Consider the following 14,497-nt stretch of genomic DNA (forward strand, 5'->3'; position numbering starts at 1 on the left):
GGAGATAGCACACAGTTTGCTGAGGCAGTATGCCCTGTGTGGCTCTGCAACACCAACTGTCTCCCAGGTAGTCTCAAGGTCTAGATTTGGATAGGAAGAATCAGAGGCATATATTTGGCCTTAACTCCCAAGTTTTAGACATAGGATACACAGGAAGCCCAACATTTATAGCTACTGGGCATCTGGCTTGCCCATTGAGCAAGCAGAAATTGTAGCATGTTCACAAACAATGAGATACCAAGTTTGATGTATGTTCTACTTCCTTGCAATCCTACTCACCTCATCTATGCCCAAGTTTTTGAAATGCTGACCCTTACTCTCTAGCAGGAACTCTGACTCAACCTACTGCATGGTACCCAACATAGCTACCTTAGCCTATATCAGCCCATGGGTCAGTTCCTAATGGATCATGCTTTCATAGCATCACAGTGTTTGTCAGATGGTTAATGCAGAAAGGTTAAATTCTGGGTACCTTCATATTCCTTGATGTCTACCTTGCCAAAAAATTGTTTCATCAAAATGACTATCCATAACTTACCCACACTCAGCCTAATTCAGGATTACATAGCAAACTGAAATCTACTAGGGAACAGTTTCTAGGAAATGGCCAATACAAGTAATAGCAGACAGATCAAGGACTGAATAGGAACAATTCTCTAGATCAAACAGAGAAAAACAAACTTACCCATATCATCATCAAATATAGATTTAGCTTCTACTTTCTTTTTGGACTTTTCTTTGGGTTTTACAGTTAGGTCAGCAAAGATATCAATGTTATCATCAAATAAGTTGGATTCCAAAGTTTTCTCCTTCTCTCTTTTTTTATGTGAGGGTTTAATTGCTTCTGTAGCAAATATATCATCCTTGTTAAACCAAAACAAACAAGCAAAACAATTTTAAATTAAAAAAAAATTTCTTAATAAAAATACTTCAACACGGTACAGAAACGCAAACTGTTTAGGGTGTTTGGGAATAGAGCTGCCCCTCTGCCTGGAATGCACTCCTCCACATGCCTTTCTCATTATTCTATCATTAAAACACCAGCCCTACAGTGAGGCCTTCTCCATTATTCTACATATTAAAACACCAGCCCTACAGTGAGGCCTTCTCTACCTGTTCTACCTGAAGGACAGTCTCCTACCCCTACTCACCATTCTTCCCTAGTTTTATTCATGGCACTTTGTGCTATTTGAAAATATCTTAATTATCTCTTTCCCCATTTATATTTGTTTGCTCTCCCTGAGAGCTCTGAGGAACAGAGCAATTGTGGTCCTAGTTCACTCCACCTGCAGGACCCAAATGCTCAACAGATACCTATTGAGCAACAGCCACTGAAAGCCTTACTGCATGTGCCTTTGCTAAATTAGCAGGTCCAGCCAAGGCCTATTTCCTCAAAACCAAATGTTAAACATTCAAGCTACACCAATAGACTTCATATATGTCAGAGAGTGGTATGTCAAGGAAGCTGACTACACCAGCGTTCTATAAAATTTAAAAAAAAAAATCAAAACTATCAAAATCAAGACCTGGGGTTGGGAGTGTTCCTCAGTGGTAGAATGCTTGCCCAGCGTGTTAGAGGCTCTGGGTGTGATACCCAATACAACAAAATGAATATAATGAATGAATGAATAAATGAATAAAATCAAGACTTTTATCAAGGATTATGACCAGCCAAAAAATATCCCTACATGCAGCAACACAACAACAACAACAATAAATCAAACACTTCTGTATAAATTTCAGTCATTAACAGGGAATCTTGGGCTGGGGTTGTGGCTCGGAGGTAGAGCACTTGCCTAGCATGTGTGAGCCCCTGGGTTCAATCCTCAGCATCACATAATAATAAAATAAAGATATTGTGTCCACCTACAACTAAAAAATAAATGTTTAAATAAATAGGGATTCCTAATTATAACCATTAAGTAAATATCAGGTGTCTAGCTTAATGTAATAGATAGCATAAATGAGTCAATCAGTTGTTTTTCTTAACAGAGAAATAAGGACGAAATATTTTACTACCTCAAAAATATCTTCTGTTTTTGACATGACTTCCTGATGGCTATTAGATTTTGATTCATTCTTCTTGCCTTTCTTATCTGTAAAGAGATCATCCTCATCTTCCAAGAGGGGAAAAGGATTTGCTTTCTTTACTGGTCTTGGTTTAACAGACTGAAAAAGATCATCATCACTGCTGGCTTCACCAAGTACAGGAAATAGGGGGCTTTTTTCTTTACTCCCTGCTGGTGGGTGGGCCATGGTCTCTGATGCCTTCCCCTTGGCTTTTGATCTCTCCATGGACTGAGATCCTGGGCCCCTGGAAAAGATGTCCCCAGATTCAAACAGGTCAGCTTCGCCTCTGGACTGACCCAGGGACTTTGCAAAGGGACTTCTGTCCATTGCAGGAACAGAACTATTTTCCCAAGGTGGAGAAGCAGCAGCAGCAGCAACCACTGCCTCCTGAAAGACCTCTCCACTGGCTGCTCTAGGCTGAGGTTGCCAGCCATTTGGTGAAATGGCACCATCTGCCAATTGTGCAAGGGATCCTCTGGGTAGACTCATGTCCTCAGCCTCACTGGACTCCTGGGCAGCCAGCCGCCTGGCTGCACGGGTCTGTGGTCTGCGCTTCCCTCTCACTTTGACACGGCTCTGCAATTGGATGAAAAAAAAAATCACATGCTGATCTGATGATAAAGTAAAAAGTATTAAAAGCTAACATAGCAAAGAAATCAGTAGCATGAAGTACTATAAGGTTATCTGGTCTCTATCAATCATTATCTGAAATACAAAAGAAATTATTTCTTAAAGATTTCCAAAAGAGTTTGCTAGCATACTTCATTTTTGAGGCTTTTGAGAGCAGTTTATGGTGCAGTTTCAGTGTCTGCTGGGACCCCAGAATGTAGGCAGATTGATGTTCTATGACTCACAACCCTCACAGGCATTCTTCTTTTCTCTATTCAAATGTGGGCACCTTTCAAAACAAGATAGCATTGGGAGATTCTGGAACCAACCTTTACTAGGTGCTAATCTAAATTAGACTTCAGGAGCAAAGAGGAATGACACAATAAGGAAAGAGAGGTAACCTGAGGTTCTGTTTTCTTCAAGCCAACAAATACCAAATTCAAATATTAAAAAAAATGGTTCTGAAACCAGAGCCCTTAATACAACATTGAAACATTAGTCTCTCAATAGCTATGATTTAATATTTGTGATATGTTCCAAAATATACAATCCAGTCAAGTTTTAGAGAGTACAACCTATTTTGGGCAAAGTACTTGACGGTATCTGCCTACTTCTAGGAAATTTCATGAATAATTCAAGAAGTAGTTAATTTAAACTTACCACCACCAAAAAAAGACTAATAAAAATTACAATAAAATGATATTTTACTTTATAAAAAATAGATCTGTAAACACTTAAAATGAATGTATTTGCTAAGGTTAAATCATTCTAGGTCTCATCACTTTAAAGATCAGCTAAGATTTCAAGAGAAGGGAGTCTAGGTAGAAAAAAGAAAAACCTTTAAAATAGAAGGAAAAGCTCCAAGAGTTCAGAGTTTATCAGAGATTCTGTGAAATAGTGTGACAGGTTTTTTACTTGAGGAGGAATTGCCATGATTTGCAAAAGGAGCCCAGGACATGGGAACAGGAGGGGAAAGCAACAGAAGTCAGAGGTGTGAGTGGAGGGTGGGGAAGAACATTCCAGGTGAGGAAGCAGCATGACTGGTGGGCAGCAGCAGGACGAAGTTTGTGTACTCAGGGAATTGAGCCTAGTGTTTGGAGTTCAGGCTGCAGTGTGGGGAGATTGGTGGGAAAGCTGGAAGCATGGCTGGGCTTCACCTGTAAAGGGGCTTTCATACCAAACTAGAAGCTAGAATGTTCTCCTCTGCACAGTGAGATGGCAGACACCAAATGAGATAGGGGGAAACTTCATTGTGGCTACCATGTAATGTAAATGGAACAAAAGCAGACAATGAAAAAGCAGAAGCAGAATTAGGGAGGTGGAGAAAAGTAGGAGGGACTGAAGCAAGGATGTGGAATCTTCAATGTGGAATTAAAGAGGCATTTCTATCAATGAACTAGAAAGAAGCATCCAAATTATTCTGGCTAAAGGAAAGCAAGCAAGCAAAGATGTTTTCATCACCTTGTTTGCACTGTGTAAGGTGTCTGCCTGAGCTGGAAGATCGAAACTCACACCAGCCTCTGCACTGCCAGGAAGCATACTTTCCAGACCGTGGCTCCTTCCAGGTTCAGATGAAGGAAAAGCCAATTCTGGTGAAACAGGTTTTGCTCCCAAGATCTGGGGAACCGCTGAAGGCAGCAAGGCTGCTGGGTTAATTGCTAAATTTGCCTAAAGAAGAAAAATGAAACTCAGTATTTATTCTTTAACACATTAATCTCTTACTATTTCTGTGACATGATGAGATTCGGTGTACACAATGTAGAATACAAGAGGAGAAAAAAAATGTAGGAAAATCACCTGATCTAGTCTCAGAATTAGAACAGGGGGTCACACACTTGTGCCCACCACTGTGATCAAAGAAAAGACGTTAAAGACAGAGCACACAAGAAGCAACAACTAGGTGGAATCGGGGGTGTGGCTGGAGTGGGGGGAAAGATGAAGAAATGCTTGGCAGCAGCTGAAAAAAGTGAAAATTCAAACAAGGTTTATAGATGCCACAAGGTAGGCAATGAAGATTCCAGATGTGTTATAATTACTTGTATTTTCCCGATCCGAGTGGACGGTTCTTTGGTTTTAAATGGAACGAGACCTGACGAATCCTGTATGAAATTACATTCAGTTAAAAATCCATTGGGGAAAGAGGAAGCAAAGTGTCTCAGGGATTACAGTCACGCCTGTACATAAATCTGTGATAGAGCAAAGCTGTCACTCTCCAAATCATTCATTCAAATCCCTCCCAGGGCCTCAAAATCTTTGCTACCCTTACTTCACCTGTGCCCCCTCCTCTGGCATGTAGGTGGAAAGGCTCAGATCATACATGAAGAAGAGGGAGACACAGATGAGGAATAAGATTTGCAAGAGCTGTAGTCTGTCAGAACAGTAAAGCCTGATCAGCTGGCACCTGCTGGCAATCCACCACAGTGGCATAGAGGAGCACACTGAACCTCTCCCCCAACCTGACACCACTTCTAACACTGAAGAATTGGAGTTTGGGGGGTGAGTGAGTAGAGATGTGCTAGTCCAAGTGCCTCCCTTTCTGAGCTCAAGACAGAGGCCTCAGTGACATCCAGGGACACACTCCAGCCAGACTTCTGGCCTATTCTCAGAAGAAGCTCCACAGAATTCTGAGAGGACTGCTGATGAGAAAGTCTAACAGCCATCTCAGAAATGTTGACACTTAGAAGAAACTAATAAATCACATGTGATTTATATTAACTCAAATTTCATTCTATCCCAGAGGAGAAATGGGGTCTCTAGTTGGGAAAAAAGTTCTTCACCCTAACTTAATTCCATCCTAGAACTAAATTTGGAATAGAGTCAAAAAATAATAATGATTAAGTACAGAATCATGAAATTCCAGAGTAGAAAGGGAGAATAGAGATAAAAGGGGGTAAAAGAATAGAGTGGGGGAAAAAAGAAAGGTCCTTTTGCTATTTCCTCAACTAAGAGAACTCTGAGTAACTCTGGGTTTGCATAATGGAATTAGTCTGTACTGGGATGCAAATAAAAGCTGCAGGTCCTTACAGAGGTCAGTTCTAACCTGTGATGTTTCTGGTTTCCATATGCTTTTTTCTTTGCTACCTTGAGATGACTCTGGATGTTTTTGGTTCTTGAGAGAGGAAACAGAGTGATCTTTTTTCACTACCCTCTTTTTTTCTGGTACCTTCAAAAGAAAAAGAATATCAAAGTCTGTCATGTATCAAATTTTAAAGTAAAATCATAATGTAAAAAAGGAACCTGGCTTCTGGGTTTTATAAGTCCCTTGAAAATGAAGTTGAACTAGGTAAAAGTAAAATAGCATTTTAAAGATGTCCTAGGGCTGGGGATATAGCTCAGTGGTAGAGTATTTGCCTAGCATGTATTCAATTCCCAGCATCACCAAAAAAAAAAAAAAAAAAAAAAAACTGTTTTTTTTTTTGCAGGAGTCCTCTCTATGATAAAAAGAAAATAGTATATAAAAAACTGAGTGGGGCAGAGGGGAAAAAAAAAATAACACACAGGGGCTAAAACTCAGATTTAAAATTTTCTCTCTAAAAGGCCCAAAAATGCAGTCACCATATTGTATGTAATGACCATTTAAAAAATCAAAGACATTTTTAATACAGTCAGAGGGTCTGGGTCAGTTAATGTTCTAATATTATTAGTTAGGAAACAATGTAATTTTCCTTCATCTTATAACTGGATATAGTTTCCTCTCCCACACTCCCCAACACTGAGAACAAAAGGTTGATACCACAGGCTGGGTCTTAGCAGAGCTGAAAAGATCATCGTCTTCATCATCACCAAACAGGCTCCCAGTGCTTGGCTTTGACAACTACAATAGAAAACATTTAGATTCAATATCCAAAAGAAAAGAAAAATAATTTACAAACAGACCTCAGTGAGCCAGTGAGAGACTATCTACCACAATAACAAACATATAATGCAGGGATACACTGGAAACTAACCTTTTTTTTGGTGCCAGCAAAAAGGTCAACATCTGGGTCATTGTCCTTTTGGAGCTTGTGACTAAAGAGGAGCTCTTCGTCCTGAAACACACCTGTGCTCTTGGGGCGGGCATCAGGATCTTGACCCTGGGAGAAAGAGAGAAGATCACATGTTATTAGATTTCATTCTTTCTTTTGTTTTCCTTTTTTTTTTGTTCTAATTTGATATACATGACAGCAGAATCCATTACAATTCATATTACACATATAGAGCACATTTTTTCATATCTCTGATTGTATATAAAGTATATTCACACCATTTGTGTCTTCTTACACGTACTTAGGGTAATGATGTCCATCTCATTCCACCATCATTTCTAACCCATGCCCCCCCTTCCCTTCCCACCACTCTGCCCTATGTAGAGTTCCTCTATTCCTCCCATGCTCCCACTCCCAACCCCACTATGAATCAGCCTCCTTATATCAGAGAAAACATTCACCTTTTGGTTTTTAGGGATTGGCTAACTTCACTTAGCTTTATCTTCTCTAACTCCGTCCATTTATCTGCAAATGCCATGATTTTATTCTCTTTTATTGCGGAGTAATATTCCGTTGTGTATATATACCACAGTTTCTTTACTCATTCATCTACTGAGGGGTATCTAGGTTGGTTCCATAGTTTTGCTATTGTGAATTGTGCTGTTATAAACATTGATGTGGCTGTGTCCCTGTAGCATGCTGTTTTTAAAAACTTTGGGTATAGACCAAGGAGTGGGATAGCTGGGTCAAATGGTGGTTCCAATGTGATTAGATTTCTAAGGATTTATTAAGCAAAAGTCACAAGTACCAAGATGGACACAAGAAAGGTGTCCCCTGCAGTTCTGCTTATACTGGCAAAAGGTTGAAGCAATTTATTCACATAATAGAATACTGTAGAGCTATCAAAAATAGAGGAAAGTAAATTTATGAATACAGAAAACATAATCTAGAAAGATCATCTTTCAACCCTTGTGTGGTATCTGAGCATTTATTTTTTAAAAAATCCATGAGTTCCATGAGAAACATTTTGGAATACAAACAAAGTTAAATGAGTTCTCATTCCTAAAAGGAACAACAGACACCAGTGGCTTAATCCCAAAAACCAGAGTGGATCAAGCATGTATCCCTAGTCCACAGACATGGCACAGGCATGACCAGCAAGCCATCTCCTAAGCCTTCCATCCTGCTACCTTCAGACTCCATAAAAGTTATCTTTTTGTTTGCTAGGATAACAGACATTTAAAAATTACTGTTCACATTACTTGATTTGAAGATATCATGCTTCAGATCTGACATTCTAAAATTCATCCCTATTCATTATTATGACAGCCTAAACAAACAAAAGATTAAGAACAAAACCCCACTTCTGAACAAATTAAATTACATTGTTAACTAATGATTAATTATTATTAATATATAAGAACCAGTTTAACACAGAAACTAAACTTAAAAGTTTCAAGTCATGAAAAAACAGTACCCAAATCACACACTGCATGAGAAAATACAGTAAATCATTTATATTCACTATGTGCAGCTTTCATTTACAAATAAGGTTATTCCGCTGGTATAATGAAGAATTCATAAAACATTTTTGTAGAAATCAATACAAACTATTCAGTTTGATATTTAGAAAAAAAAAATGGGATTCTCCGAGAAGCCAAACCAGTTTTTTTCCCCAAACATCTCTATTGAGATAACTCACACAACGTGTGCAAGCACCATCACCACAATCTAAACTTAGAACACTTTCATCACCCAAACATACCCCAAACCATTAGTGGTCATTTTCCATTCCTGCCCACCCACTTTACTCAGCCCCAAGCAACCACTCATCTACTTTCTGTCTTATGGGTACTGTGTGGTAACCGGATACCTATACATGATGTGCAATGATGAAATCAGGATAATTAACATTTCCATCTCCTTAAATATTTATCATTTCTGTGAATTAGAAAACTTCAAACTCTTTCTAAAGTTCTTTATAAAAATAGCCAATGGATTGTTGTGAATTATAGTCACCCTATTGGGCCATGGAGTATTAGAACTCATTCCTCCTATTTACTTCATACTTCTTGTTGCTAAATAAATCAGCTGATTTCCCTTTCCTGTGGGGGACACACACTAAGACCCCCAGTAGATACCTGAAACCTCAAGAGTATGGAAGTCTATAATCCAATGCTGTTTCTACCATAAATAAGCACCTATCACCCGCTGTGGCCATACATTCTACAGTGTGAGATGTAGAACAAAACCAGCATGAGTTTCTTTCTCTTCCTTCACAATGTGACAGATTTGTTCTTAGCATAGAGCTTAGCCACCTCTGCACATGATTTTTTTCTTTTCCTTAAGTCTATTACTTTTACCTTGCCTAAAAGGAAGGCCTCCTTATTATTTCTTTTTGGCATATTAAAATTGCCAGTATCACTACTCTCGTGTTTGGGGGATATTATTAAGTAAAATAAGGATTTAACTGCAAAAACACAAAACACTACTAAGGGACTACTGGACAGGTATCCTACATAGCATGGATAAGCTTGACAAAGGGATGTACAATATCAAGGGTGAATGAAGAGGGATGGTGTGCAGTTTATCATGTTATGCAGAAAGGGGCACAACTTAAAACTTACAAATTTCTGGAATTTCCCATTTAAGATTTTCAGGGTATAGCTAACTGTGGGTAACTGGAACTGTGGAAAGAAAAATCTTTGATAAGGAGGGACCGTTGTAATCCATTGAATGAGTAGAAAACATTGTGTGTGCCCATTCTTCAGTGGATGCACATTCCGGTTGTTTCCATCTTTTGGCTACTATAAACAATGCTGCTGAAACATTCACATTCACATTTTTGTGTGAATGTGTTTTCATCCATTTTGGATAAACCTAGAGGTGGAACTGCTGGGTCATGTGGGTGTTTCAAACTGATTGAACCATTTCACATTCTCAGAAGGAACAAATGAGGGTTTCAGATTCTTCACACCTCCTCAAAACTTGTAACTCCCTTTTTTGAGTTGTAGCCTTCCTGGTGGGCATCTCATTATGGTTTTGATTAGTACTACCCTAATGACTGATGATGCAGAGTATCTTCTCATGTGTTTTGCCAATGAGTGTATTTTCTTTGTAGAAACTTCTATTTGCATCCTTTCGCTTTAAAAAAAAAGGGGGGGGTCATCTTTTTATCAAGTTTTATTACTGAGTTTTAATTCTTTCACATACTCTAAATATAATCCCTTAGCAAATACCTGAAAGAATTTTCTCCCATTCTGTGGGTCATCCTTTCACTTTCTTGATGGTCAGGGGTTTTTTTGTGTATGTGTGTTTTTTTGTAATGGGTGGGTGGGGGTTGTTTACTGGGGACTGAACTCTGGCACTCAACCACCGAGCCACATCCCCAGCCCTATTTTGCATTTTATTTACAGACAGGGTCTCACTGAGTTGCTTAGTGCCCCACTATTACTGAAGCTGGCTTTGAACTTGTGATCCTCCTGACTCAGCCAGCTAAGCCACAGGTATTACAGGCATGCACCACTGTACCCAGCTTTGGTGGTATTTTTTGAAGCACAACTATTTTTAATTTTAATAAAGTCCAATTTGGCTACTTTTTTGTCACCTGTACTTTTGATGTCATAGTTAAGAAAGCTTTACGTAATCTAAGGTCATAATCATTTACTCATATACTAACTGTTTTAGTTCTTACATGTATATTTGAACCATTATAAGTTCATTTTTGTGTGTAGGATGAGGTAACAATTCAACCTCTTTCTTTTGCATGTGGCTTATGAGTGGGTCAGCACTATTTGTTGAATAAATATTATTTCTCCATTGAATTATCCTGGTACCCTTATCAAAAACTGACTGTTAAAGTGTTTATTTCTGAATTCTCAATTCTCTTCCACTGATCTATATAGTTTAACCTTATGCTAGTACTAAACTGTGATGAAGTATGTTTTGAAATCAGAGAGTGTAAGTCTAACTTTCTTTTTTTCTGAGATTGCTGGCTATTCTGTGTTCTTTGCACTTTTATAAAAATTTTAGGATCAGCATGTCCATTTCTGCAAAAAGCAATGAGGAATTCTGATAGGGACTACATTCAATCTGTAGATAAATTTGGGGAATACTGTCATCTTCACATATTAAGGCTTCCAATCCATAAATATGAGATGTTTTTCTATCTATTTTAAGTCTCTAATTTCTCTTCATACTGTCATAATTCTTAATATACAAGTCTTGTAATTCTTTTGTTAAATTTATTCCTAAGTACTTTATTTTTTTGTTGGTGCTGTTAATGGAATTGATTTCTTAATTTCATTTTCAGACTGTTTCTGGCATATAAAATTATAATTGGTTTTAAAATATTGATCTTATATTCTACAATCTTGCTGAATTTAATTACTTTGAATAGATACTTTAGGACATGCTATAGATAGAGATAGTTTAACTCTTTATTTTAATTTAGTTTCTTGTCTAACTACCCTGCTTAGAATCTCCAGTACAAAATTGATTGGAATTGGCAAGAGTGAATGTCCTTATCTACTCATGATCTTAAAGCAACAGCATTTAGTCTTTCACAATTAAGTATAAAGTCAGCTATGGGTTTTCACAAATGTCCTTTATCAAATTGAGGAAGTTTCCTTCCATGCTTAATTAATTGAGGGTTTTTATTTTATCAAGTACATTTTCTGCCTCTACTGGGATGACCACATGCTTTTTATCCTTTATTTTACTGATATGATATATTATTTCATTTTCAAATGTTCAACCAACCTTGAATTTCTGGGAGAAATTCCACTTGTCATGCTATGTAATCTTTTCATATTTTAATAGATTGGGTTTACTATAGCATTTTATTGAGGACTTTAGCATTTATATTCATTAAAGATATTGGTCAGTAGTTTTCTTGTGATGAGTCTGTGTATTTTTAATATCTGGATACTATCAGTCTCACAGAATGACTGTCACTTACTTTGAATAAAATTTACTGGAACATAATCATATCCAGTCATTTTAGTATTTTTTAGGGCTGCTTTCACACTACCAAGGGTAGAGCTGAGCAGCAATGAGAGAACCCATATGACCTGCAACAGCAAAAATAGTTACTATACAGCCCTTTACAAAAAAAAAAAAAAAAAAAGGATGCTGATACCTGAAAGGTCCATGTACAACATATATTTCTAAAACTAAATGCCAGACATAATGTAAGTGTACAGATCTGGCCTAACTTACCTTTTCTATTGTTCATATCCTATAACTAGTCAAGGGGCAAAGGTTTGCTAAGAGAAATAAGGTCTAAAAAGCCCGAGAGAGGCAGGTGAAATTCTAATCTCCTATCCAACAATGCTATCTGAGCGTCACTGATTTGAACTCCTGAATACCTAAATGACTTGAGAGAGTCAGTTACATTCTTTATTGAAAGCTAAGGTTTCTTCAGTAACTCAACAACAGAATGAACACCATAAAATAGGATTCTTTTATCTTGTCTAAGGTGTGAACTTTTATCATTTTTTGCTCACCTTTCCTACTTCTTTCTGTGGAGCAGAAATGTTGTTTTGATCTTCCATTTTATCCTCTTCATCATCAAACAAGCTAAGAACAGTTCTGGTTCTACCCTTGGTTCCTTTGTCTAATGAAGACGATGAAGAAAATAAATCAGAATTCTTGGCTGCATCCTGAGCAGATGTAGTCAAAAGTCCTTCCTGAAAATGGAAAAAGAAAAAGAAAAAAAATCAGTAACTGGGAATAAATATCCCACTTTGGGCTTCACAAGGTCCTTACTGATTCAATAACTAACTGCCATATTTACATGATTCAGAGCATGATAGCTAATTGTATCTACTCTCATGTGACAGAACACTGAGTGAGGTCAGTTCTCAATTACTGCTCAAATGAAGTCCTGTAGAGATAATCTATAGTTAAAGGTAATTTTTCCAAACACTTTAAGACCATAAGTCCTGCCCCTCTGCTAGTAGATATACAGTTAGAACCCTGATGCACACAGGTTGCTCATGAGTTAGAAAAGAACTTCTAAGTCACAGAAGCATCGTATGTCAATTACTGGAAACAATCATGTATTTTCTAATATTGAACTACTATGCCAGTCCCAAGGGGAAACATACTAAGCAAAACCAGACACTCAACTTGTAGAAGAAATACTCTGTGTATGCAATTAGGTTGATCACTAAAATAATCATAAAATGCAACACTTATTCATTGAAATAGTATCACAATTCAGACAAGAAAGCACTGATCATAAGAACTACTATTATGGGCTGGGTAGTTTGTGGCTCAGTGTTAGAGCGCTTGCCTAGCACGTGTGAGGCACTTGGTTCAATCCTCAGCACCACATAAAAATAAATAAATTAAATAAAGGTACTGCATCCATCTACAACTAAAATAATTTGGGGAGCAGAGGTTACCAAGGATTAAACTCAGGGGCACTCGATCACTGAGCCATATCCCTAGCCCTATTTTGTATTTTATTAGAGACAGGGTCTCATTGAGTTGCTTAGAGTCTCACTAATTGCTAAGGCTGGCTTTGAACTCACGATCCTCCTGCCTCCACCTCCCAAGCTGCAAGAATTACAGGCATGCACCACCACACGGGGACTTAGAATAATAGTGGTTCTTTTTTAAAAATTATTTTATCATTTATGTACCACCAAGAAAGAAAAACAATGCCGATTAAACATGCCATTGATCGTGAGGCATCCTAATTTCAGAGTGGCTAAACTGTGGAAAAACATGCTTCTTTGAAGAAATATGTACTTTATAAAATAGCACCTATCATGTGCAAGGTAACAGGCTATCAACATAATGGTGAACAAACAAACCCAGCCCCAATCCTCAAGTGAGGAAGAGGATAGCATAATAAGAATCAAGTATGGAATGGGTTAGGACCAGGTAATTCAGGTCTAAATGCAGCCACTGGGAAAAGAAGGTCACAGGGACATAGGTACAAATATACACTTGTATTACTATAGCTCCAAGGAGTCTCCATGAAAAAAGTAAATGTAATAATCTTCATACATTCCCTGGGGAGAGATATTAAACCTGAACACTTAGACCCACAAAGTTTAAGAAGATTTAGGAAAAAGATGAGTTAAACAGAAACCAAAGGCAAGTACTGGTACTAGATTCCCGGATGTGGCCAGTAGCATTAGCCATAAGGCCTTTAGCAAGAGATGGCAAAAGCTGTTTGAGAAAAAGTACACATTTGACTCTACTCTGTAATTCACAGCCAATATTAACTAAATATAAAAGGATGAACTAAAATCTTCTGGCATCTTAACTCAATCACAGGTGGGGAGTAGAGGAAAAGTAATGGAATGAGGAACAGCACTTAGGAGAAGCCAAAAAGAGCACATATACAGAGAGAAAGGCAAAATGAAAAAACAAGAAAGATGTGGAAGAGAAATATGCAATGACATGAACATGTCAATAACAACACAGAAGAGGAAGCCTGCACACCACTGTGTGCACATGTGTATCTAAAAAAGGGAACAAAAATCAAGCGCCTACGGGTGGGGGTGGGGGTGGGGGTGGGAGCAGAGGCAGTCTTCTTCAAACTTTTCAATGTTTTCAAGTCTTCATACAAATGAGTCATTCATTTTCTATGGTGGAAAGATGATAAGGGTTTGTGTGTGTTACAATAACATAAGAGACACAAACACACTGGGAAACAAGAACAAAGGCTACCTTTCCTGCTGTCGCAGCTGTGTCAATTTTCCCCGAGTCTGATGATGCTTTGGCACTCTCGACATTCTTATCTGTGGGTTTCACTCCAATTTGTGTCTTCTTTTCACCTTCATCACTGAACAGCAAAGGTGGCACCTCAGGGACAGTCTCTTTCTTCTGTTGAG

General features: G+C 38.0%; 1 protein-coding gene across 3 annotated transcripts in view; it reads right to left on the bottom strand.

Moving 5' to 3' along the window:
- The window catches only part of LOC101958063 (WASH complex subunit 2), a 56,719-nt gene that overhangs the window by 1,386 nt on the left and 40,836 nt on the right, over positions 1–14,497 (bottom strand). Inside the window, exons 22-30 of one of the 3 annotated variants that reach the window (XM_013364664.4) lie at positions 14,334–14,489; positions 12,152–12,334; positions 6,627–6,752; positions 6,413–6,493; positions 5,720–5,842; positions 4,716–4,778; positions 4,141–4,347; positions 2,020–2,646; positions 686–863 (exon numbers count right to left, since the gene is read on the bottom strand). In XM_013364664.4, coding sequence (XP_013220118.2) covers positions 686–863; positions 2,020–2,646; positions 4,141–4,347; positions 4,716–4,778; positions 5,720–5,842; positions 6,413–6,493; positions 6,627–6,752; positions 12,152–12,334; positions 14,334–14,489 — 1,744 coding nt within the window. The remainder of the gene's footprint in view (positions 1–685; positions 864–2,019; positions 2,647–4,140; positions 4,348–4,715; positions 4,779–5,719; positions 5,843–6,412; positions 6,494–6,626; positions 6,753–12,151; positions 12,335–14,333; positions 14,490–14,497) is intronic. The other 2 variants (XM_013364665.4, XM_021735764.3) reach the window with 2 other exon arrangements.

This window comes from Ictidomys tridecemlineatus, chromosome 1, assembly GCF_052094955.1.
Source record: "Ictidomys tridecemlineatus isolate mIctTri1 chromosome 1, mIctTri1.hap1, whole genome shotgun sequence".
NCBI classification, from domain to species: Eukaryota; Metazoa; Chordata; class Mammalia; order Rodentia; family Sciuridae; genus Ictidomys; species Ictidomys tridecemlineatus.